The sequence below is a fragment of the Panthera tigris genome, chromosome A1, assembly GCF_018350195.1.
Source record: "Panthera tigris isolate Pti1 chromosome A1, P.tigris_Pti1_mat1.1, whole genome shotgun sequence".
NCBI classification, from domain to species: domain Eukaryota; kingdom Metazoa; phylum Chordata; class Mammalia; order Carnivora; family Felidae; genus Panthera; species Panthera tigris.
This window is the reverse complement of record NC_056660.1, coordinates 211,048,901-211,074,764: the sequence shown is the minus strand read 5'-3', so window position 1 is coordinate 211,074,764 and position 25,864 is coordinate 211,048,901. Positions and strand designations below refer to the sequence as shown.

The window sequence follows — 25,864 nt, the reverse complement described above, 5'->3', positions numbered from 1 at the left end:
TGAAAATAAAGCTTCATTAGCCAGACTGTTTGTCCATAGATGCTCCTCTCAGAAAAACCAGAGGCGCAAAGCCTTCCCCCACTAAGCAGAAAGGGGCCATCCCACAAAAGAGTCATCGGTAATGTCCTTCCTATTCTTGACCTGGATGGGAAAGGCAGAAGGGCAGAAAAGAGAAAAGAAAGAGAGGCCAGACAGAGAAGCCCTCAGGACTCCTATAAAGCTAAAAGTTTACCCCCTGGAAAGGGAAAAAGGAGGTGTTACCATTCTCTGGCTGCCATTTTGTATTTGAAATTATCTAGTGTAATTTCACAAATCCTTTCTGTTGGTAGACCACATATGCAGGCCGCTCAAGATGCTGTTGGGCATATGGGCTGACGTTTACTTAGGCATCTCTGGCACTCACTATGACCCTGGGGAAGTCACTTAATTTTTCCAGGTCTCAGTTGTATTATCTGTAAATTTTGAGACTAGGATATATAATCTCAAGTGTTCTGTTAAACTCTAACATTGTTTTCTTTTTTAGAACATTGAAATAAAAAAAAATGAAATCACCAGTTATTTGTGATATTTAGAGTATAAAAAAAAATATCTGGGCTTTGCTCCTTGCAGAGGGCACTTTGCTCTTTGAAACCAAGAGCAGATTTAAATGAAACACACAGCAGGGGCGCCTGGGTGGCTCAGTCGGTTGGGGGGCCAACTTCGGCTCAGGTCATGATCTCACAGTCCGGTCCGTGGGTTCGAGCACGGGTTCGAGCACTGCGTTGGGCTCTGTGCTGACAGTTCAGAGCCTGGAGCCTGTTTCAGATTCTGTGTCTCCCTCTCTCTGACCCTCCCCCGTTTATGCTCTGTCTCTCTCTGTCTCAAAAATAAACAAACGTTAAAAAAAAATTAAATGAAACACACAGCAGACTGCTAACAACAATCCAGCCGTTACCAGATCAGAATATTGAAGGAACCCCATGGATTGTTTGCTTCTAAGAAAGCTTTATGTGTGGCATGTCCAGGATCTCCTACAGAAAGACTCTATACAAACCTTTAAAAATGTGTTGTTTAGTAGATCATGTGTGGCATCTGCACAAGATGTTAAGATAAATACAAAACAGTTAATGGGCTGAGGATATGATTCTGTAGCCAGTAGAACTGAGGCCAGTTTCAGCTAAGAGAGGAAATTTCTGTTTGATTATGGGGTTGGGTTTTTAATTACTAAATGATAAATTTGTATTGCTAAAGTACAAATACAGTTTGGAACATAGACATTAGGAAAATATTATCAGGTGATTATTAACACCAGTAACAACGAGTGATGACAATCTTATAGCTTTACTAGTATCTATTAATCTTTATAATTTAAAATTGTGATTCATGTTCTTTTCACATTTCTTTACCATCAAGTAATATTCATCCAAAATATTGAAAATGGCTACATACCTTTCCATTTTACAAAGGTACTCTGTTTGAGCATTTCCCTATTGGGCATTTGGTTTGTTTCCAACTTACGTTTTTTGTTATGATGGCCAATGCTTCTGTAAATATCCTGCTAGCTGAATTTTAGAGGGTATACTGGAAATGAAATTCTAGAAATGGAATCTTTAGGTCATAAATCATGCAAATTTTTGTTTTGATCTGTATCAACACACTGCCCTCTGAACACACTTGTGCCACAATCCATCCCAACCAGGAGTATGGGAGTGTGCCCTCTCCCTTACTACAGTCAGTACCCATTAACTTTCAAGTAATTGAAAGCTGATGCACAATAAATACATTTTACTGAAATTTTTAAATGAAGTAAGAGGGGCATTAGGTGGCACACTGGGTTAAGAATCTGACTCTTGAGGGGCGCCTGGGTGGCTCAGTTGGTTAAGCTTAAGCGTCTGACTTCGGCTTGGGTCATGATCTTGTGGTTTGTGACTTCGAGTCCCACATCGGGCTCTATGCTGACATGTCAGAGCCTGGAGCCTGCTTCGGATCTGTGTCTCCCTCTCTCTGCCCCTCCCCTGCTCATGTTCAGTCTCTCTCTCTCAAAAATAAACAAACATTAAATTAAAAAAAAAAAAAAAAGAATCTGACTCTTGATCTCAACTCAGGTCATGATCTCACCGCTCATGAGTTCGAGCCCCAAACTGGGCTCTGTGCTAATAGTGCAGAGCCTGCTTGGGGTTCTGTCTTCTTCTCTGTGCCCATGCCTTGCTTGTGTGATCTCTCTCTCAAAATAAAATTAAAAATTTTTTGAAAGAAAGAAAGACCCATTCCTGCAGCTCAACTACTGTAAGCCATATTTTTATTAAATCCATCAAATTTTGGAATTTTTCTTTTTCTAGCTCTGAACTTGTTCCGCAGATCCTGATAACCCACCTTCACTCCTTCAACCCCTTTCCTGAAGATTCAATAAAATAATAGATCTCTGCCAACCAAGTCATCAATTACTATATTCGGGTTCTTCATTTATAATTGCTGAATTTTCGATTTGCTAAAACTGTTTGCTCTATCTAGACTGAAATAGTAAGACTTGCTATTCCAAGTGTATCTGACCAAGATTTAGGAGTCCTCAAGTCATGTTACATTTTGTTTTTACAAGTCTCTCTCTATAATATTGCTTACAACAAATAACTATTATATTTTCCTCCATCTCTGATCCCCTCTGTATTCTTGGAATCTACCCTTATTATCATGGAATATCCCACTTCCACAATTACAGACTACTATTACAGCCTTTCATGGCATGCCTTAAACCTTGATTACTTTCATTTTAATGCCTGGAAAATAAGAAGCCACGTGAGGCTCCATATGGTCTCTAACCCTGCTCTCCAAGCAGGCAAACCTCTTCCTGGGGCATCCAACTGTCTCCCTGAACAGCCAGAACACTGAAGCACTGCTCTGGGAGGCAGATTTGAGTCTCAGCTTTGGTTGTGTGATCAGACTTACTTTTTCTTTGGGCCTCAGTTTCCCTCATCTGAACATGAGGGAATTGGATTATATTCTCTGTAAGACCTCTTTCATCTCTATGGTCTTCTCCAAAAGTTCGTGAGTTCCCAGTGAAAAGAGAATTTATAGACATCACTAGTTTTTAAATGTCACTGCACCGCAATTAAATTCAATCAAGAAAAATACAAAGCCCTCCTTCAGACTGCCCATGACATTTGTTGTACTATCTATTCTAGCACATCATTATATTCAATTGTGAGCCTTCCTCCCCAAGTAGCAAGCACAATTGCCTTCAGGGGCCAAACTGGTAATATAAGGGAGTGAAGCATGCTAGCTTTTATTCTTCCAAAATTGGCACATGCTTTATTCTCAGACACATGAAAAGTCTTCACTTTCACAAAGAATTATGCTTTCTCCAATTTTCCTGATATATTTAACACCACGGTCTATCTTTTGTTTTCCTCTTTTTTTTTAAATATAGTTATTCATGAGAAAAAGAGTGTCATTCAACAATTATAAAACAAAGGTACAAATACAATGATGAATAATGACTGCCCCAACCCAGCCTTAGTGTCAGATGAAACACAGGAAGTGGTGGGGGCTGCAGTGAACTTGATAGGACTCACCTATTCAGGTGAGAGGAAGACGACACCCCCAATGTCTCTGGCCCCACTGGCATGCAGGCCTAATGTTGTAAGATCTTCTTGTTTTTTGAGGAATGGGATCTTCACATTTTTAGTTAGAAACCCCTGATTTACTTGCCAGCTTTGGTTTATTTACAGTATTATGCAAAACAAATAAAATATGTCTTTTTGCAGTCAGTTTTGGATCTACCCTGTTGAAAATAATGAGAAGGAACCATCTGATGAGACAAAGGTCTAATTTTGGAATCAAAAAGTGAGGGTGAATGGGGGCAGGAAGAAGAATGAAGAAAAGCAACCTCCAAGGTTTGAAATTATTAAAGATTCCAAAGCATATCATGGTCATGAGCCAACTCACCAACTGAAGATGGTCCTTCCTTCTCAATAATAACAGGTAACAATAACAAGAATGAAGATATATTCAGAACTCCATTCCAGATTCTGGGTTAGGGCTTCATATGGTTCATTTCATTTAAACCTTAAGATCTCACTGCTCCAAGTGTCTCACCCAGGACTCAAAGCCAAGACCATGCTCTTAACCTCTGTGCTCTACCCTATGAAGCCACTGGTCTGAGGAAGGGAGCAAAGCTGAACTGGTCACTTGTAGCAGCCTCATGGAAGTGCTACAGGGCTTCCTTGGAGGAAGTCTCCCTTCTACTACACAAGACCATTTATCAGTTCATCTTAGCAGAGAAGGCTGCCCCCAAGTTGACATCTTGGCAAGTTTCAATGGGGCAATTTAGTCAATAGAAAAATAAAAAATGAATAATAATAATAATATAAACATGCCTGAAAAAGTCGATTCCCCCACTCTAAGTTACTCAGTGTTCATCCAGAGCGGAGGCAGAGCGGGAAAGGGCCCTGCTTGTTGCCTAAGAAGAAGAGCTAGTTAGCAAGCATTTGTTAAACTGAGCAAGGTGGCGTAGACTCAAGTGGCTTGAATGCCACGGCGGCCTCCATGAGCAAACCAAAATAGCCTGTAAGCACTTTGAGGTTACGAAATCAAAACCTAAGGACAACCAAACAGCCAACTGGGCTTTAAGCTGTAACCAATCAAATATTTTCCTTTCTTTGCTTCTGCACCTCACCCTGATTCCTGTCAGCCTGGTGCTGTTAACCACTTCTGTTTTGGCACTGCTTGATTTCAATAAATTTTGCTCAAACTCTTCCATAATTTTAATATGCCTCAGTTTACCTTTTAACACGCTGAAGAATGTTTGTCTAGGGACCGGCCATCAGTTCAGGAGTACAAATGAGGAAGAAAGGCTCCATGATGGTATTTGTAGCTGTACCTGCCTACCTGTTCACCAATCCCATTTCCTCTTTCTGGACACACAAGACAACCTCACTTCCTGGCATCCCTTGCTCAATAAAGTTATGCAGTCACAGCTAGTACGACACTTCCTGACCTAGCCCTAAAATCTCCTAGGAGAACATCAGTTAACATCTTGACAGCTTTCAATAGCTGGGGTGAGTGAGGGACTCCAACACTACAGAGCCACACAATGAAGGAGCTTAAATTCCTGAGTCACCACTGGAACGGGAGCCATTTCTTAGAGGAGAGCCATCCAGAAGAGATGCTGGCCCAGACCTGGCTATAATGTGAATTAGAAACAAAATTTATTATGGTTGGCCTCTAATATTTGGGGATTCTGTGTTAAAATAGCTAACAAGCATATCCTAATAGAGTTCCCAGAAAAACTAGGGTAGTTTCCTCTATGCTTAACCAAGGGTCCACTTTGCACAACCAAGGCTGCCTTTCAAGTCATCAGAGAGCTTACACTTAAGGAAGTCCCCAGAGACGACCCCCCACGAAATCTGTTGAAAATCTCCTTAGCTGTGGGAAAAGTCAAGTCACCTACTACAATTCCAGAGATGACCTCATGAAATCTGTTGAAAATCTTAGCTGTGGGAAAAGTCAAGTCACCTATTACATACAATTCCAGAGAAGCCCTCTTGGCCTTATGTAATGACAGAGAGTACCTTAAAAAGAACCAGCTGGTGGCCGGGAGTCTAGTGATAGTTATGGATGCACTTCCTCATGGAGGGAAACTGAACTGGACAAACCATTTCACTGGACAGGAGTTTTAACCAGTGGCCAAACTTTCAGCTGACAAACACGGCAAAGAATGTGGGAGAGGCTCCGGCCATGAGAAACATTTACACAGCCCGGATCTGTGTTTCAAATGCCACACAAAACCAAAAGGAGTAGTTGTTTTTTTAAAGCATTCAAGTCTCTTAACTCCATAGTCGTATCAACCTGTTTGATCAATATATAGTGCTTTAAAATTTTTATGTGATCACAACTGTTTTGTTTTTGCAAAGAAAGATCAGATGATTCCCAGTGGATAATTCTAAAATGTACAGGTTCTGCTAAGCAAATTATGACTGAGGTAGAAGCAGTAAGTGATTACATGAAGACTCTTTGGAAGTGGGAAAGAAAGCTAGACCAAAATGAAAGCAATCCTTCCCTGTGAGTCTTCCCTTGCCTCTTCCATGGAGAAACCGCAGGCAACGTTCTGTCATGCAGGTCCTGGATGACGTAACCTGAAGAGTGAGTCCAAACTATAATCAGGCCTAGAGTACGTGGCTGAGCCAGGTCCCTGCTGCAAACTGGGTTTAGAAAACACCACACTGGAACATATTCTTCCCTTGCCACAGCTGAACAAGTTGGACAAATCATTCGACTCACTCCTCTAACTGCAGATTGGGGGGGGGGAGTATTAAAAAAAGCTGCCTCTTAAAAAGAAGGAAGATGAAAACACATGGTATTTTCACCTGTATATTCCTAGATTATTTGTTGGTGATAAGAGTTAGAGACATTTCTACGGGAAGTCAAGAGATAAATTGGTTTTTCTCCTTCTTCTCTTCTAAAAGTTTATATTCAATTTATGCCTCTTGATGAGATCCCACGATAGTGTACTCAGAAAGAAAAAAAAAGAATTTTTTTTCATGAGCCATGGATCTGAAACTTTTTTTTTAATGGCCATCTACTCAGTGGGTACAGAAGATTCACAGCTCACCTAAGTCATCTATTTTTTCTTTAATTTTAATGGAAAGACAGTGCTACAGTCCTAGCAATTCTGGAGAAGATGACACACAAAGGTTTGAGCAACAGACCTTTGCTTCTCGATATATACATCCACAGCCATGCACATATAAATACATATATAATTTACGGTCTGTTTGAAAACATATGTCATCTACAAAGAACTGATGGTGACCAGATGGGCAGTAATGGTGGGGGAGGTGGATTACACAGGTGATGGGGCTGAAGGCATGCACTTTTTGCGATGAGCACCCGGTGATGTATGGAAGTGCTGAAATCACCACGCTGCACACCTAAAACTAATGCTACGCTGCACGTTAACCAGCTGGAATTTAAAGACAAACTTAAAAAAGTATTTCTGGCGACAATGTGTACCACTACACATTACCTGGTTGACTGTATCACAAATGACAAATTAAATTAATAATAGTAAGTGTAATGTGTGACTAAAAAGCAAGAACAGTAGTGAACAAAAACAAACAGCCAAGTACCACTCTGGTGGTGAACCGGTAAGAAGCTTCTGCCCAAACCCCGCAGAACCGCAGCCACCCCTGTGTTTAGACAGCAGCGGGCTCTCTGCCAGACATTACAGGGCAACTGGGCTTATTAGCAAAATACCAAATTAGAGTCCATAATAAGCTCCAGTAATGCACCAATTTCAGTTTATGAATAATAAAATGTAATAACCCTGAACAACTCACATAATTAATTGCTGTTAAATACCTCTTAGTCATCCACAAAATTAAGGTCTATGGAACTATGTACACATCATTCCCCTCATAAAGACCTGGCCCCTTTCTCAACCCATTAGGAGGCCATACAATCCGCATACGTCATTCTGCCCGCAACTGCCGGCATGTCAACGTTTAGCTACTGTTTTACGCTTAGGCTTTTGCGTTGTGGCTTACAAAAATTAACTTGTGAATTGTTAGGAGCTGTGAAACAGCAGAGAACGGTTAAAAACCAACACTAGATTCTGGCACTGGGTACTGAGAACACTTGGTTTCAAGGGAAAGTCACCCCGACATATAAACATATAAAATAGTTCAAAAAAAGCGCTGCTTGATTGAAGACATGGTGGCGGGCCTGGAAAAACACTACATGACACACACATAACTATGAAGGCGTTCCTTAAAACCTGCGGAAAGCAACTGGAAACAGGAAGTCCAAAGTCTGAATGCTTTGATTTTCTTTGATTCTCACATGCATTATTATTCTCATCTACTATTCTAGAAAGGCACAAAAGTAATTAATAGCAATAGCTGTTAGGCACCTAAACCCCTGATATCCCTCCTAGAATAAATGAAGATAAACAGATGGTTTCCCAAGTCACTCTGGCTGCATAAAGTCTTTTCCTCACCTCTTATTTTTACTCTGTGCATTTTCCAAAGGGACTACTTTGCAGAAAAACGGATAGGCAGATGTTATGCTTGCTTGATAACTCTTGAGAGTGGACTCAGGAGGAAACCTTGACATCTCAGGCAGAATCTTTCTTCTGCACTGTCAGGAGAATGCATTCTTTTTTTTTTCCGTGTTTTTTTTTTTTTTTTTGAGAGAAAGGGCGGGGGGGAGAGAGAGAGGGAGAGAGAGAGAGAGAGAGAGAATCTCAAGCAGACTCCACACTCAGCAGAGAGCCCAAATCAGGGCTCCAATCCCATGACCACAAGATCAGGACCTGAGCTGATATCAAGAGTTGGATGCTCAACCAATTGAGCCATCCAAGCACCTCAAGAGGCTGAATTTCTGATGCCAAGGCAGGCAAGCACTAGCCAAAGATAATGCAGACCAAGGCTGGGCACCAGAATACTAGGAAAAGAGCCCCAAGCTAGAAGGACCTGGAAAATGTAAATGAAAATCTACTCTTCAAAGCCATTAATGAACAACATCAACCCCACCTTGGGGGAATGGACCTGCCATACTTGGCAAGCTGTTGGGAACAGATGAGACAGCCTGACAAAATCAAATCACTCATAAGAACATGTGTTTTTGTGGGGTTTGGAACACTGACTTCAGCTAGATAAGCCTAAGGTGGCTTCCTGCATAGCAAGAATGCACACAGCTCATTATATTCAAGGCAAGATCGGGTTCTTCCTGGTGCATTCTATGATATATTTACTCCCAGAGCAAGTCAAGATTTAAGATGCAGATGAGGTCTTTGCAGGCTAGGAATACTAGATGAAGAAACTATGAAGAAAGAAACACGAAAGCCTTTTCTGGAGGTGAAAGACTCTAAAAGGAATATCTGATCCCCAGGTCAGTGTGGTGGGCACACTTCCAACATGGTCCCAGTCCCTGTTATAATCACAGATTCTCCCAGTTATTCAATGGAATGCTAATCTAGGTGCTGCTGTGAAACAGGGTAATTGAGGTTATTTATGATAATTAAGGTTATCAGAGTGGCCATGATCTAATCACGTGAGCCCTTTAAAAGCAGAGTGTCCTCTGTCTCGTCACTGGAAAGGAAATCAAGAGATTAGAAGCATGAGCATGCTGGCTTGAAGATGGAGGGAGCACATAGGAAGGAATGCAGGTAGCTTCTAAAATCTGGCAGTGTCCCTGGCTTACAACCTGCAAGAGAACAGGGACTTCAGTCCTGCAACCACAGGAAACTCAGCTTAGAGGCAGACTTTTCCCCAGAGCAGCCAGACAAAAACTCAGGCAACCTAGCACCTTGATTTCAGCCATGTACTACCCTCGGCAGGGAACCCAGGCACACCCAGGCTGCACCAGATTTCTCACCTGCAGAACTGTGAGCTCAGGAATAGGTGTTGTTGAAAGTCGCGAAGTTTGTGGCAATTTGTTTTAGCAACAGAAAACTAATGCCTCGGCAAATTTCCTTCTATCCTCAATCTTTTCTCATTCCCCTTCACCCACAGTCAAACTGCTGTTGGGGACTAACACATATCCTTGAATTTGTATGTGTCTCAGAAAAATATACATTCTTGTGTGTCTATATTCTAATTTACTTCAATAGTATTGTGCCATGCATACCATGCTATTTGGGGTTTATGTGTTTTGGGTTTTTTTTGGTTTTTGTTTTACTTAGATCTACCCTGTTAGGATCTATCCATTTGCTGTATGTATATCTAAGATTCCCTTCTAATTGCTGCAAAGTATTCCATAGTGTGTACCCACTAATTTTTATTAATGCATTTTTCTAAGTTGGTCTTCACTTCCCTGCCTCTAAAACCAGCACTGTGATAAGCATATCTCCTGGAAGTTTCCTCATGACCCTAAGAATCCCTCCAGAGTGTACACCCATGAATTGGATGGATAGGTCACAGAATATATGCATACTTAATTTATCCATGTGCTACCAGATCATTGTCTTGAAATAGTCCCAACTAGGCTACTCCCCCAACAGTGAATGGGACCATGTTTTCTAGCTCTTCCAAGATGTGACATTACCAACTTCCTAATCTTTTTCAGTCTCCTGCATATAAAGCATAAGGTGTTGTCTAGTTATTTTGAATTGCATTTCTCTGAATCAATGATTCTGAATGTTGCTTCATGTATTTATTACCCCTTTGGATTTCCCCCTTTGTGAACTGCTAGCTCATGTACTCTGCCAATTTTTCTACTATCTCCCTTCTTCTAGATTTGATTTGTTCTACATATTGACTTCTAGAAAGTCCTCCTATCTTTTGGATACCAGACTCTTCTGGTATCACCCAATGTGGTATCTTCCTGTTAACACAGGAATCCTTAATTTTATAACTTCATTCATCAATGTTTTGCTTTACAATTTGTGCTTTACTGGAATCTTTATTAAAAAGTTCTTCTCACCGTTAACCCACTAAAATGTTACCCAGTATTATCTTCACTTGACTTCATATTTTTACCTTTCACATTTCAGTCCTTAATCCACGTAGGGCCCAGATTTGTAGGAGACTGTAGTCAGAAAACTGGAGCCAGTTTTCTTAACACCATCTGCTCAACAATCGACACTGCATAGAGGTAAGATGAGAAATGTGGATGTGGACTGGGCTGGGAAGCCAAAGTGATCCCACTATTCTCTGTAGGAAGGCATTAGGTAGTCACTCAAGATGTTGGTGGTGGGAAGAAGTCAGGGGAAGGATCTGTCTCAGTAGATACTGTTCTGAACGTCCTCTTCAGCCCATGTATTTTAATTACTAACCTCTGATTTATCTCCTTTCCACTTGGGAGGGTGGTAGAGAAAGGGTCATGCTGACAAATACCATGTAAGCCCTGATTACATTAGCAGCTGGGATTAACCACCCTGCTCTGGATATGTTCCATTCCAACACATGGCCATCCCCTCTTAAAATCTTTTTCATCACAAAATTGAGAAGGCCCAAAGAAATAAACAAATAGTCCAGTTTGTTAGGCCAATGATGGGAGAAGAAGCCACTAAAAGCACCACACTCCTGAGTTCTGCCTCCCTAAGCTGGCACCCCCTGAATGTAACACGAGGGAAGACTCTTAGGCTTGCAAAAGACTTGGTCCCAGACATCAGGCACCTTGACCTACCTTGTTAGCAAGACCTTCATCAGATCTGATCTTTTGTTGTATACTTTAAACTCACTGCTCTTCTTAAAGGTTGGAGGGAAAGTTTTCCATTCCTCTTCTCTTCTCATTCAGCCAGGGCCTTTCTTCCCCACCTCTCCAAAGTAGCCCACAACTAACTTTCTGCTATATTCATTCCCCTCAACTTCTCATTCAGTTTGGAAGTTCAGAAGTCATTTCCCAGGAACTGCATGGAAGGAGGATCTGACCTTTGGCCTATAGAATGCCCTGCCTTCTTTAACTCCCATGAGCCTTAATAATTAATTCCTCCTGGGGCCTCTCTGTTTTCTTGAACTCATTCCCTGGAAACAATTCCCCTATACAGCTGTGAACAGTTCACTGAACTAAGCAACTATGGTCAGTAAGTACAAAGCCTCTCTTAGTATGGGCCCTTTCCAGTCCCTCTCTAATGTCAACCAGCTTTCCTCAATTCTCAAAGAATTCAGTCTCCCTTTACTAAGGAATCCATTTGGCACCAGGGATGGAAAGTCCATACGCCCACAGGGACAGCCAATAGCTTCAAGGCTCCTCAATGGCATTCCGAAAGCCCTCCCCATTACCTTCTCCACTAGCTTGCAAATCTGACTCAGTACAATGTTAGTATCTCGAATTCTGACATGAAGGAAGGTAGGTAAGACATCCCAGAATGGAAGAAGGCTGGGGTCATTGAATATAAATCAAAATCAAAACGAAGACAAGGCAGCCGTTTCTGGCCACCCTGTGGGAATGGGACTTTGATGGATTAGAAGAGAAGAAAGGGTGTAACAAGTTTGGGGTGAAGACCAAGGTTCTATGAGCAAGACAGACCAGAGTGAAATGGCCCAACCAAGGCTCGTGAGAGTCACAGTGCTTGGAGGGCAGAGGGAGGGAGTTACACAAAGGAGTGGGTAGTAAAGGGGCTAGGACAACTGGAGAAAAATGTGATCTATTTCACAATTTAGCCTAAGGTCAAACCCAACTACACAATTATAATCATACTGTTGGCACTTGCTGACTCGATGCCTCTGATTCCTGATTTAAGTCCATTTTCAAAATGATTTACATTGTGTCTATGCTACAGACTGTTACCTTATGAAGTATATCCACACACACACACACACACACACACACACACACACACACACACAACTCAGATAGGACACACCCAGTAGCAGAGAGGAAACTAACTGTAGTCATAGGAAAAGAACAGATAACATTTACTACATTACAGTCACTCTGTTAGCACACAACATATGAACTCACTGAGTCCTGTAAAGTCGCTGTTATTTATATCCCTATATATTGAGGCATAGAGTAATTGAATATCTTGTTCAAGATCATACAAGGAGAAGGGGACAGAACTGGGATTCCAATTCATGCATTCTGGCCCCAGAATCCATCACTAAAACCACTCCGCCACCCTGTCTCCTAAATAATGGTAACTTATCTGCCCAACAAAAGTAAACAATGACCTTAAGTGGAGCTTTCCTATGAATGATTCCCCCCTAATTAGCCCAAACAGTAGTACAGCAGCTAAAAGCAAATATTTTGCTTTGACACTGCATTTTAAATGACTAATTGGAAGAGGCACATCATTGGTCCCAATATAAGGGCCCTGGTTCTGCCTTCTGGTTGGTCGTCAGCCTAGATAAGTTCTCACTCTTCAAACCACACGGGAGACAGCACTCTGAAGCCAAGAGCTTGCCTCCATCCCATTTACTATGCTGCTTAATTAATAACAGAACAACAGATGCAAATTAAGCTTGCCCTTTCATTATCTCCTTTTTATTCTGGCTACTTTTCACAATTACTATCCCATCTGCCTTCCTAGGAAACGAAATATATTGCCGTGACAAATGATTATCTCCCCAAGATTAAAAGTCCAGGTGACAGAGACAGTAATGAAAGCCTTGCCCCACAGCTAAGGCCACTGCAGGGCCTCTCAGGTATCCCCTGACACCTAGGGTGAGTCCTTCCAGGAATGATAAAACAAGAGGTGCTCCCCATTAAGAGACAGGGGTTCACAGGATCCCTGAAGGGTAGCTGGTAGCAAGCATAGTTCTTTCCCTTCTGAAGAACGTAGCACTTTCCAAGGTTTCAGATTCATAGTTCAGGTGATCACAAAGACTGCCATTTGTGACTTTTGCTGAAATTATCTGGAAAGGTTCAAACAAAAGAGGGAGGAAGAGTGTCTGCAGTCTGCTTTCTAAAGGTAAAATCTTGGATTCTATGGGTTGAAGTAATTAAATAGTAAATGAGACCTCTATTCATTTGTGAGTTGTGTGCCCCTGACTCACTGTGGAGCTTCAACAAAATCTAGAAACTTACCATCCCTCAGTTTCCTCATTTGCACAATATGACAGGATCCTACCTAACCATGCGCTTTGCAAAGAGAGTGACCCACTAACATACATTTTGCGATGCAAGAAAAATAAACCTTTTGGCATGGGCACTGTACGCCTATTTAAAATTATATTATTCATTCATCAGTCCATAAACACTTGGATGGTGAATAAAGAAGATATGATATATATATATAAATACACACATATACATACATACATACATACATACATACACACAATGGAATATTACTCAGCCATCAAAAAGAATGAAATCTTGCCATTTGCAATCGCATGGATGGAGCTAGAGTGTATTATACTAAGCAAAATAAGTCAGTCAGAGAAAGACAAAATGCCATATGATTTGAGTCATACGTGGAATTTAAAAAATAAAACAGATGAGCATGGGGAAGGGGAAAAAAAGGAGAGAGACAAGCAAACCATAAGAGACCTTAACTATAGAGAACAAACTGAGGGTTGCTGGAGGGGAGGTGGGGGGGATGGGCTAAATGGGTGATGGGCATTAAGGAGGGCACTTGGGATAAGCACTGGGTGCTATAAGTGATGAATCACTAAATTGTACACCTGAAACCAAGTTTACCATATATGTTAACTAATTAGAATTTAAATAAAAACTTGAAAGAAAAAAAGAAAAGAGAAGAAAAAAGAAAAGAAAAAGAAAACAAGAGGAAAGCCAAAAATAATCAGTGTAGTTGGAATCTTTTCAAACACAAAATATAACCTTTTCTTGCTTAAATGAAGTTCCATTCAACTGCTGTGCAGGCAAATGCGTTAGACACTAAAAGTCCTACAACACACATAACATGTACAGTTTCCATCACTGGTCATGACACTGGCTCAGAAAGAAAATTTCCACTGAGCACTGGAGGGGTGCTCGTGTATTCCTTTGGTAGAGTTTGATTTGGGGACAATGACACATTTGAAATGAAGATGTACAAAAGAGCTGGATTCCCCCTCCTTTAAATAGAAGCCCTCACTTTGCCTCCATTTTTATCAACATAAATATAAGGCTCCTCCTTCTGTCTCTCACACACGCACCAGAGACAACCACAGAAGACAGACACCAAACGGAAAAACTGGCCTGACATCAAAAAGTGAAAAGAAGTACAAACTTCCAGTTATACCAGGAAATACGGAAGTCCTAGGTACAACTAGGAATCTATAGTTAATAATACTGTATTGTAGGGGCGCCTGGGTGGCTCAGTTGGTTAAGCGTCCAAATTTCGGCTCAGGTCATGATCTCATGGTTCATAGGTTTGAGCCCTGTGTTGGGCTCTGTGCTGACAGCTCAGAGTCTGGAGCCTGCTTCGGATTCTGTGTGTCTCTCTCTGCCCCTCCCCTGCTCGCTTTCTGTCTCTCTCGCTCCAAAATAAATACAACACTAAAAAAATTAAAAAACTAATAATAATACTGTATTGTGTATTTGGAAGTCGCTGATAGAATAGATCTTAAGAGTTCTCATCACAAGAAAAAAAAAAAAGAAAAATTGGTATCTATGTGTGGTGATGGATGTTAACTAGATTTCTTGTGGTGATCGTTTTGCAATATATACAAATATCAAATCATTATGCTTTATACCTGAAAGTAATGTAATGTTATACGTAAATTGTATCTCAATTTTTTTTAAGATAAAAAAAGGGCCATTTTCTTTTTTCTCCATCTTTTGGTGAACCTCTTCATCTTCCTTTTTTAAAAATTTAATCAATAGAGTCCTCTTATTTTTTTTACTAATAATTTTTTTCATTTTATTTTCATTTTTTTTCATCATGATAAATGTACTCTTTAATCCCCATCTCCTATTTCCCCAATCCTCCTGCCCGCTTCCCCTCTGGTAACCATAAGTTTGTCCTCTATAGTTAAGAGTCTGTTTCTTGGTGTGTGTGTGTGTGTGTGTGTGTGTGTGTCTTTTTTTTCCTTTGTTCATTCGTTTTGTTTCCCAAATTCCACACATGAGTTAAATCATATGGTATCAGATGTTCTGCTTAGCATAATGCTTTCTAGCTCCCTCCATGTCGTTGCAAATGACAAGACTTTGTTCTTTTTGATGGCTGAGTAATATTCCACTATGTATATATTCCACCTCTTCTTTATCTACTCATCAGTCAATAGATACCTGGGCCACTCCCATAGTTTGGCTATTATAAATGGAGCCCTCTTATTAGGACAGATTCTAGGAACACACTGGCTTCTCTCTAAACCTAGATCTCTCAGGAGCACAACAGCTATTAATAAAAGTAAAAGATGTGAGTCACTACCCTCATAATCTTACAAAAGCACACACAAGTTAGCATGAGATGATGAGCATGAATAGCTAGATGGGGGCATGATGAGGAGAAGAGAAAAGAAAATTTCTGTTCACAAAATCTTTGTTCCAGTAAGTTCCAAGTATGCCTCAGGCCACAAAGCAGCATTTGCTTTTCTTAGTCTGTAAGCTGCTACACAAATTGGCTTCTTTGGACTTCAGCTTAATATAGGTGGTGGGACAAGGGATGAATTTCATTTTTCTATTTGTAATTTTTGTGAATGTTTCAAATATTCTACAATAAGATGTGTTACTTTTATATTTAGAAAAATAATAAAGGTTATTTTTAAAACCAGTTCTTAGCATTCTTAAGAAACACAGAAAGGCTTTCCTGCAAAGCTGCATACTTCACAGCGAGCTAACTGCCAGGTATGTGTCAGGGAATGACTTACTTCTCACTCAGGAACCCTTGACCGTCTATAAACTTTTGGCTTACATTCCAGGAGGCCGGGGCCCTGCCCTTCTCCATAAAACTTCACTGGAGGAGTCAGAAGGGAGAAGCCCATCTGCCAAAGTCAGATCAACCCCTGTTAACTACCCCTTCACACACAAAGATTTCACCCAAGTTCCCTGGGCAGATAGGAATTTAGGACAAATGTCACCAGTTCCCTGGAGGATTAGGACACTCTGTTCCGACCGTGCATACACTCATGCTACTGTTGGCCAAGAACAGCAGCTTGCTTGAAATGCTTGCTTGAACACACATAGTTAGGTCACAAGTAAAAGGCTAAAGTCTTACTGATTCACAGGAAGCCTGGCGATTCCAACTCCCCTAACACCCATGGGAGCAGTGAAGTCCCAAGTGGCCCCTGGGAGGAAGGGGGCAACCAAGAAAAACGCAGAGAAATCACCTGTCCTGTGACAACACCTGCCGCAGAACTAGCAATGGAACACAAGTACCAGTCACCGTCTCTTCAGCACATTCCATAACCCGTGAGTGGCGCTAAGCGCTTCTCAAATGCTGTCCCTTTAATTCTCAGGACGACCTATGAAGTCTGCTGTGTTTCTCTCAAATGAGGAGACAAAGAGAAGTTATTTGTCCAAGGCTGCAGTTTGTAACTGGCTGAGCCAGGACTGGAGCCCAAGCCTGTCTCCAGAGCCCCCATTCACAAGGACTCAGCACCATAAACTCCACACAGGCAGGGTCACGTCTAGTCTACCATATCCCCAGTGGCGTCTACAATAATGATCCACTGAATAAGGAAAGACGACCACACAGCCTGCCCCCCAAATTAGGTGCATTCACAGAGAACCACCATTGCCAGGTAAGGCCTTGTCAAGCATTACCCTCAGTCCTTATGCTAACTTCGCAAAACCGATACTACTTACTTACTTACTTACTTACTTACTTATTTATTTAAATCAAAGTTAGTTAACATACAGTGTAGGATTGGTTTCAGGAGTAGAACCCAGTGATTCATCGATTCATCGGTTACATGTAACACCCAGCGCTCATCGCAACAAGTGCCCTCCTTAATGCCCATCATCCACTTTGCCCATCCCTGCCCCTCCCCACCTCCCCTCCAGCAACCCTCGGTTTGTTCTCTGTATTTAAGAATCTCTTACAGTTTGCCTCCCTCTCTCCAAAACTGGTACTATTATCCCCATTTTAGAGTTGGGATAGCTGGGTCTTAAAGAAATCAGATTATGTACGACATTGTCAGGATTAGAAAATACAGAGCAATGTAAGATTTTCCCTGCCTGCAAAGAATTTATCATCAAATTAAGCGTGGCATCCATCCATTATCCATCTATCTCGGCAGTTTATGCAGAGACCCAAATGAGAGACACGTGTGGCAGAAGCTCAGTACATGCATAAACATTCCCGGTTTTGTTTATGTGTTCTTGAGGTCTACACCCTCAGTACATTTAAATTATCACAAAGCACTCTCCCAAATGCGAAAGCCAAATGAATGTGAACGCAGAATCCTGAAACCATGCCGCTATGCCTGCTGTGGTCTGTTTGGGTCAGGGGAGAAGGGTGTTCGCCAGCCGCAAGAAGACTTCGCTGGCCTACAGGAGTGGGCGGGGCCAATCTGGACCGGCTTGAAAGCAGCCAGGCAGCCCCTCCACCCCTAGAAAATGTCCCTCCTCTAAACCCTGACATTCTCCAATGGGTGATTCACTCTCTGTGTTGGTGCCAGCCCTCTCCAAAAATCCTCTTTAATATGCAAATACCCAGACAGGAGTGGCACATTACATTTCTAGGAGGAGAAGATAAAAACCAGTTGGACAACACAGGAGGCTAAAAACAACTCCATTCAACAACCTTTACTTAATACTCACTAGATATTAAGGATAGAATAGGCAATAAGAGTGAACAAGACAAGGAATCCCCTGCTCTTGGGCAAACTTCCATTCTGCGGGAGGAAGATAATGTGGGTCTAAGGCAACCACAAAAAAAGCACAAATTATAGAAAGCTCTGGGGAGAGGGGTGCCTGGGTGGCTCAGCTAGCTGAGCATCTGACTCTTGATTTCAGCTCAGGTCATGATCTCACAGTTCGTGAGACTGAGCCTCATGTCAGGCTCTGTGCTGACAGTGCAGAGCCTGCTTGGGATTCTCTCTCTTTCTCTCTCTGTCTCTCAAAATAAATAAATAAACTTAAAAAAAAAAAAAAAGAAAACACCGGGAAAGAGAAAAATGCGGAAACTTTGGAATGGAAGATAATAAAGTGGGCAGACACTGATTTGGAGAGGTTGGCTGACTCTCAGAGGCTGTGAAAAGTTAGCAAAGAACTGAAGGAACAGAAGGAGCCACATGCAGGTAAAGAATGTTCTGGCCAAAGACAACAGCACTTGCACGGGTGGGAAAGAGCTTGAGGCATCCAAAAACATCAAAAGCAGGCAAAGGTAGCTATGTCTTGAGGACCACAAGTAGACTGGGAGGACCAGAGCCTGCAAAGAGAGGCCATGCCCAGCCTCTCCAACAGTGTGGGTTTTAGCCTAAGAGCTGGATGGGCCTATGTGCTCCAGACCAGACCCAACTTATGTTCTTCAACAGTGACTCTAACTGTTCTGTGTAGAATGAATCATATAGCAGCAAGAAAAACAGGAATGAGACCACGTAAGAGATGGGGGACCTGAACTACAGTGGGCATGGAGCAAAGACAAGGGCTTGATCTCTACTTTGGAGATAGAATCAACACAACCGTGGATAGACCTAGATGTGGTGGTGAACACAAGGAGGGAAGATGACATTCTCTGGAATTAGAACAAATATGTATTATAAGAAGGTCATCAGAAGAGCTCTGCTCAAGACACCCACATGAACAAACAAATTTCTCTGATGATGGTCCAAGTCGGGTCCACCAGGAAATTCTTGAAAAGTATCCATTTCTTGTAGAAACCTGACCCTGTATGGTAGGGAATGCCTTTGTTTCCAGCTGAATGGGATGCTTGGCTTAGGTAGAGCTCTTCTGTTACCTTCCCAGCATCTGCTGTGGCTTTCCTGTTTGGTACTTCTTGGAGAGTATGATTATTCTGTGTAAGAAAGCTTGAAAGAATGTGTGGAATATGATAATAATGCAACCCAGGAGACAGGTCAATGGCAGTAAATATCTGGATTCAGTAACAGCGTTACTCAGTAAACACTTCCTACAATGAGAACACTGCTGAGAATTAATTATTGAAGAAACCTCACTTGTAACTTTTTACCAGGGAAACAGATTTCCTATTGAGGAGGGCCTGCCTTTGGGAAAACTTACTTTCAAGAAATTTAAGAGCACCTGGGTGGCTCAGTCAGTTGGGCATCCAATTTCGGCTCAGGTCATGATCTCACAGCTCGTGATTTTGAGCCCCACATCAGGCTCTGTGCTGACAGCTCAGAGCCTGAAGCCTGTTTTCTTTGGATGCTGTGTCTCCCTCTCTCTCTGCCTCTCCCAGGCTCACGCTCTGTCTCTCTCTCAAAAATAAATAAACATTAAAAAAAAATTTTCAAAAGAAAACTTACTTTTAAGAAATTTAAAAGTTGTATACAAGACAGAGTACAATATGCAAACTATAATTTACTATGAATATTAAAACATCACAGTAAAATTAGATCAGTATTTGTGGTTAAGCTTAATGTCTCTCTCATTTTTTTAAAGTAAGAACCATCGTCAGGAAACACACTGCATTTTAATTAATCTCTATAACATTACCACAGAAAAACTTCCATAGAAATTCCCCCAATGCCTCATGTGGACTCACATGGGTGTCTAGACTTCTAGGATGAGCAAGACTATACAAATTTAGAAAATATAAAGCAACAGGGTCATCTTTCAAAGTTTAAAGAACTAAGGATGTTCCATCAAAAGAACCATGTCAATAAAAAAAAGAAGAACTATGTCAATTACAGTTTCTTAGATCCCCAACAGCCAAACTCATTGGAGTCAAAGTATATAAAAGAAAAGCTTAAAAATTGAAAATGATAGTATTTAAAAAAAGAAAGAAAGAAAATGATAGTATTAGAGGAGAAGGCGAGAAAAGAAAAGGGAAGCTAAATGCAGACCAAGAGAATTATAGGACATAAAAGTATTGGAGAGACAGGAGTAGGAGGGGTGAGGCAAGATGCAGAAAGAAAGAGCATGGGAAAGATGGAGAGAGAAAAGGATGGGGGAGGGGATGAAAAGCCAGAGTATAGGAAGGAGAAAGCAGAAAGAGCTCACCACAGAATAAGGTTGGTCATTTCCTAAGAGAAAATGTGTCCCTAAGCTAGACAATTAACTAAAACACTTGGAACTGATAGTTACAGTAACTTCCTCTTCTGACTGAAAAACAACTGGTCTCAGAATGTCCCAACTCTAAATTAATCTGAAGTGCTCTTTCAACTCTGAGTACAACCTCCCTGGATGGCAGGTCTCTCATCTATAAAGTGAAGCTCCTAAAACAGGCCTTTTCAAACTCGACTCTTCTGTGACTTTTTTAAAAAATATTTTAATATTTAATTATTTTTCAGAGAGAGAGAGAGAGAGAGAGAGATTACATGTGGGGGAGGGGCAGAGAGGGGGACACAGAATCTGAAGCAGGCTCCAGGCTCTGAGCTGTCAGCACAGAGCCCGACGTGGGGCTCAAACTCATGAACTGTGACATCATGACCTGAGCCGAAGTCCGGTGCGGAACCGACTGAGCCACCCAGGCACCCCGACTGTTCTGTGATTTATTTATTTTTTATTTATTTTTTAATTTTTTTTACATTTACTTATTTTTCATAGAGAGAGACAGAGCACAAGTTGGGGAGGGGCAGAGAGAGAAGGAGACACAGAATCCGAAGCAGGCTTCAGGCTCTGAAGCTGTCAGCACAAAGTCCAATGTGAGGCTCAAACTCATGAACTGTGAGATCACGACCCAAGCCGAAGTCGGACACTTAACCGACTGACCCACCAAGGTCAGACCCTCTTCTGTGATTTTTTTAAAGGGCCGAACAATGCCGAAATTAAGACCACAGAACAGGAAGTAAGCTTCTTCAATTTCTTCTCCACTTGGCCCTTTAGAAAGTCACTTAACTTTGTGTGCCTCAGTTTCCTTGCCTATGAATGGGAAGAGATGATACCTATCTTGTAGGGTTCTAGTAAAGATTAAGTCAGAACAGAGCCTGGGAATATAAGTGTGAGCTATTTATTAGCCGAGATCTTTTATCCCAAATTTGAAGTGTCCTTTATAGGCTAATCCATATGGAAGGGTTCGTGGACTAACCACAAATTACGCCACAATTTTGCTGCATGCTACTTAGACATACAATTACACTAATTGATATGTGCTCTTCCCAAGTCTACACATAATTCAGTCACACTGAGGCAAGGTGCTTTCCTTTCTTTAGAGGATCCCAAGTCACTTCCTTTCCCAGCCTGATGTGTGGTCAGCCCCCTCCATGCTCCAACCCTGGGAGAGAACAAGAGAATGGAGGTCTGTAGTCCATGCCAAGGGAAGGAGGCTGAATGGGGGGGGGGGGGGGGCGGGGTCCTTGCTTGGTTCCCACTAAGGTCAAGCTTCTTATCTTTTTACTTCTTTGACCATCTATCTGGCCACTGCAAAACTCCTTCTGTGCTCCCTATCTCTAACATCTTGCTCACTCTAAAAGGTTATATGGAGTTCTTTACTGAAACACAAGCAATGAAAACATAATAACTTAGCCCTGCTTCCCTGCTTTTGTCCATCCTATCATTTATGGTTCACTATAAATAATCTACAGTATTTAGCTTGGTAGTTTCACGAAATAGAAAGAAGAAAATTCTCCTGTGTTTTCATTACTAGCTAAGGGGTAAAAGACACTGCAAAATGGAGATAGCTTTGGAGTTAAAGAGTTCAAAGCTATTTCCTAAATGTATTTTGATGAAAAGATGAATTTTTCTAAGCAAACCCCTAATTCCCCATTCACTGACATCCCTTGACAAGGCCTAAGTGGGCTCCACTTGTAGAAAGATGCCAAACCTCAATGAAGGGATAAATGCCCTAGAAGGATGTTTGCTTACTTGTTTTTTCTCTAAGGCTTTACAAAAGCAACATGATCCAGATCCAGCACTCAAAAGATTAGCATGACCTATTTTATTCCTGTCATTTCTTCATCTCCTTCTTTCTAAGAGCTTAAGTAAAAACAATAGTGCTTGGGCTCCAGGGTCCCACTGTCTTGCCTTCAAATCCTTCTCCCCCTCACTAGCTGTGAACTAGGCAGACTTCTTACTCCCTTCCTTGCCTCAGTTTCTTCACCCCACCCTTAAAATGACCATGGTTAATATGGCATTTTAAGAGCTCAGGACCAGGAACCCAACATAACAGCCTGGGTTTAATCATGGTTCAGTTGCTTACCAGATGCAGAAACTTGAGCAACTTACTTAACTTCCCTGTGCCTCTGTTTCTTCTTCTGAAGAGTGCAGGTCATAACAGTACCATGGAATTAAAAAGTAAAGCACCTATTACAGGGTCTGGCACTCACAAGTGAAAGTTCGATTTAGTAATAACCGTGGTGGCAGTACCAGTACCAGCTCCCTTCCCAAGGCCCCAAGAGTGCAGCAAGCTTACTACAGCCCTAGTCCTCCGTCACTTGAGACCCTGGATCCTCAAGGCAACCAGCAGGGGTAGGAATGATCTTCAGCTTGCAGACTCAGCCTCTGTTCAGTTTTTGATCTAGCCAGTGTATCAGCCTCAGGCTCCCAGCTACCAAAGCCCAAGGTCTAATGCAGAGGTTCACGAGGCTAGAACCTTCCACGTCTGCTAAGCTGAGCTTCCTCCATACCCAGTCCTGTCCTGTGCACCCGGTCTTTGTGGCTGACCTTTAGCACAGTCTCTTGGCTCATCCACCAGCGTTGGATTTTCACCCTGAACTCCAGAGTACTCAGCCAGGGGATGATAGCCACGGCCCTTACCAGTTTTGTCCAGGGTTCAGAGGCTCCAAACACCGCTAGAGCTGCCTTCACTTCCTATGCCCCAACCTGGCGCTTCTCTGCATCTCCAGCCACCTTCACTTCCATCCTCCTTGTATCAGCAAAAGGGATCCAGTCCCAAACCCATATTCCGAAAACCCTCTGCCTGCTCCTGGACATCCTGGAGTCCAAGCTTCACCCCGTGATCACTCGCCTGTATAAAGCCTATGAGGAGCACCTGCCAGCCAGCCAACCAACTAGCCTCGTGGGCACCATGCTGGCCTGCGGCCCATCCCACCGCCAGGAGCGCGAGCGCGCCCACCGGCAGTATATCTACCGGGCTGGAGCTGAACGCGGAGGAGGTGTAACACTTTCCTAAGCTGCCCACCCGCCAGCCCCTCACCTACCAGCCCAAGCAGCTCATCGCCCTGGAGATCCAAGTGGAGGAGACGTGGTGGTGAGAGGCCTTGGCCAGGGCTGGGGACGACCCCCAGCTGGACATGTGTTTTTCCCCCCGGGGGTCGAGGATCCGCTGGGGAGCGTTGGGGAGCAAGGGGCCCAGCCACGGGCTTGGCGCCTGGCGAAGCCACCAGCAGTGGCTAGAGCGCCTCCTGAAGAGAGCGGCCCGGAGGAGCAGCCCGAGAGGGATTGCTTCCGTCTCGTGGTGTCAGCAAAGCAGCGGCCGCAAGCGCAGAGGACGCGGACCTTGGGACGGACGCGGCGGAGCAGTTGCACTGACACTCCTGTGGGCAGCAGAAACGTCTGGCTCGGCTTCAAGGACGGGCCTCCAACACCGCGGAGCGCAGCCTGTCATCAGGGACCTGCGGTAGCCCGAGCCCATGCCAAACACCCCGAAACCGCGCCGAACGCCAGGATGCCCCGGTTCCACACCGGATGCCCCCATCCACGCCACACACCACACATCCCGGAACCACGCCAGACGCCTCTCAGCCACACCGAACATCCTAGAACCACCCCGGAACCACGCTGGAAGGCCCGGAACATACCAGATGCCCCCGGTGTCCGTGTAGAGTCAATTCCGAATGTAGTCAATTCTTTTTGAAGAAAAGAAAAATTACAGGTCAATGAATAAGTAAAAACACTATAATAAATAAGTATGAGCTGACTTTTTCTTTTTGGAAGTTGGGGGAGAGACGGGAGGAGCCATGGGGAACCAGAGGTTAATTAACCCTACAGAGAAAGGATCCACAGGGGACGACCCTGAGTCACATCAGATGCCTGGCATCCACGCCCGATGCCCTGGAGCTGTAACCTCTTTTTAAAACTGGGATCGGGGCGCCTGGGTGGCTCAGTCGGTTAAGCGTCCGACTTCGGCTCAGGTCACGATCTCGCGGTATGCGAGTTCGAGCCCCGCGTCGGGCTCTGTGCTGACAGCTCAGAGCCTGGAGCCTGTTTCAGATTGTGTCTCCCTCTCTCTCTGCCCCTCCCCCATTCATGCTCTGTCTCTCTCTGTCTCAAAAATAAATAAACGTTAAAAAAAAAATTTTTTTTTTTTAAACTGGGATCGTGTTCTCACAGAGCCGAAGAATGGAACCCCAGAACAAGGTTAAGGGCAGCACAGGCACCAAGTTTATTAGGGAGAGAATGAAAAGAAAAAGACTGCCGCTACCTGGAGGGGCGCCTTAAGGAGGAGCCCCCTAAGGCGTCTGAGAAGGAAGCCTCTAGCCCTTACAGTGGTGGGACCTTTTGAGGGGGAGTAAGTAACTGTGCAGCTGCTGAACCACAATATGGTCCGGGTGGGTTGTTCCAGGGAGTGGGTGTTGAAGAAGGTCCAGTACTTTCTGCTCCCTTGTTCACAAGGGGCCTCTTATCCCTGCCTGCCCAAGGTCAGTCTGTCTCCTGTCTCAGAGCCACACTAGAAGTCCCAGAACCAGGCCAAAAGCTGTGGGATCCATGCCGAACACCCCAGACTCACGGAGTGCACTCTGGGGTTCATGCCCGAGGCCCCAGATACACACCAAGACCCCTGATCCACATCCAGTACTCCGCATCTGCACCAGACAGCCTGGGGCTCACACTGAACTCCACGGCCTTGCTTTCTCTCCGCGAAAAAATGTACAAAAGTACAGACACCCTTGAAAAATATTTAGCAAAGTCACACCTTAAAAAAAGTCCTATGCAAGGCAAAGTCTTCTCACTGTGCCCTGGGACTTGGACACTCTTACTTACTTCCTCCTGACCCTTGTTTGAACAGCTATCCTTTCTCTGTAGGGTGAACCTCTGCTTCCCCATGGCTCCTCCCGTCTCTCCCCCAACTTCCAAAAAGAAAAGTCAGCTCATACTTATGTACTATAGTGTTTTTACTTATTCACTGACATGTAATTTTGCTTTTCTTCAAAAAGAATTGACTACATTTGGAACTTTTTTCTATCTCCGTACTTTTCGGCATAGTACACTGTGGTTTCTGCCCACCCCACACCACTGTTCATTGTGCTTGCCGTGACATTGTAGACCCTGACACATCTTCATGTTTCTCTTCTACCCTCCCCTCTGACTCCATGATCTTGAACACCTGTATACCTGAATAAATGGTGTTAACAACACCCATGCATCAGATAAGACTCTGCTTAACTATGCCTCATCAATGCCTTCTCAATCCCCAGAACACAATGATTATGATTTTACTTTGTTGGGATATCTATGTATAGAAGTACAACAGGTAATTGGAAATGTTCACCTGTGACTTAACAAGAGAGAAAAAAATATTTGGTAATCCTATGCG

General features: G+C 43.0%; 1 protein-coding gene across 1 annotated transcript in view; it reads right to left on the bottom strand.

The window, feature by feature from the left end:
* The window catches only part of LOC102959469 (A disintegrin and metalloproteinase with thrombospondin motifs 12), a 301,054-nt gene extending 276,969 nt beyond the window's left edge, over positions 1–24,085 (bottom strand). The window contains exons 1-2 of the mRNA XM_042956966.1: positions 23,861–24,085; positions 23,529–23,720 (exon numbers count right to left, since the gene is read on the bottom strand). Of these exons, the coding sequence (XP_042812900.1) occupies positions 23,529–23,720; positions 23,861–24,085 (417 nt within the window). The remainder of the gene's footprint in view (positions 1–23,528; positions 23,721–23,860) is intronic.
* Positions 24,086–25,864: the final 1,779 nt, after the last annotated feature.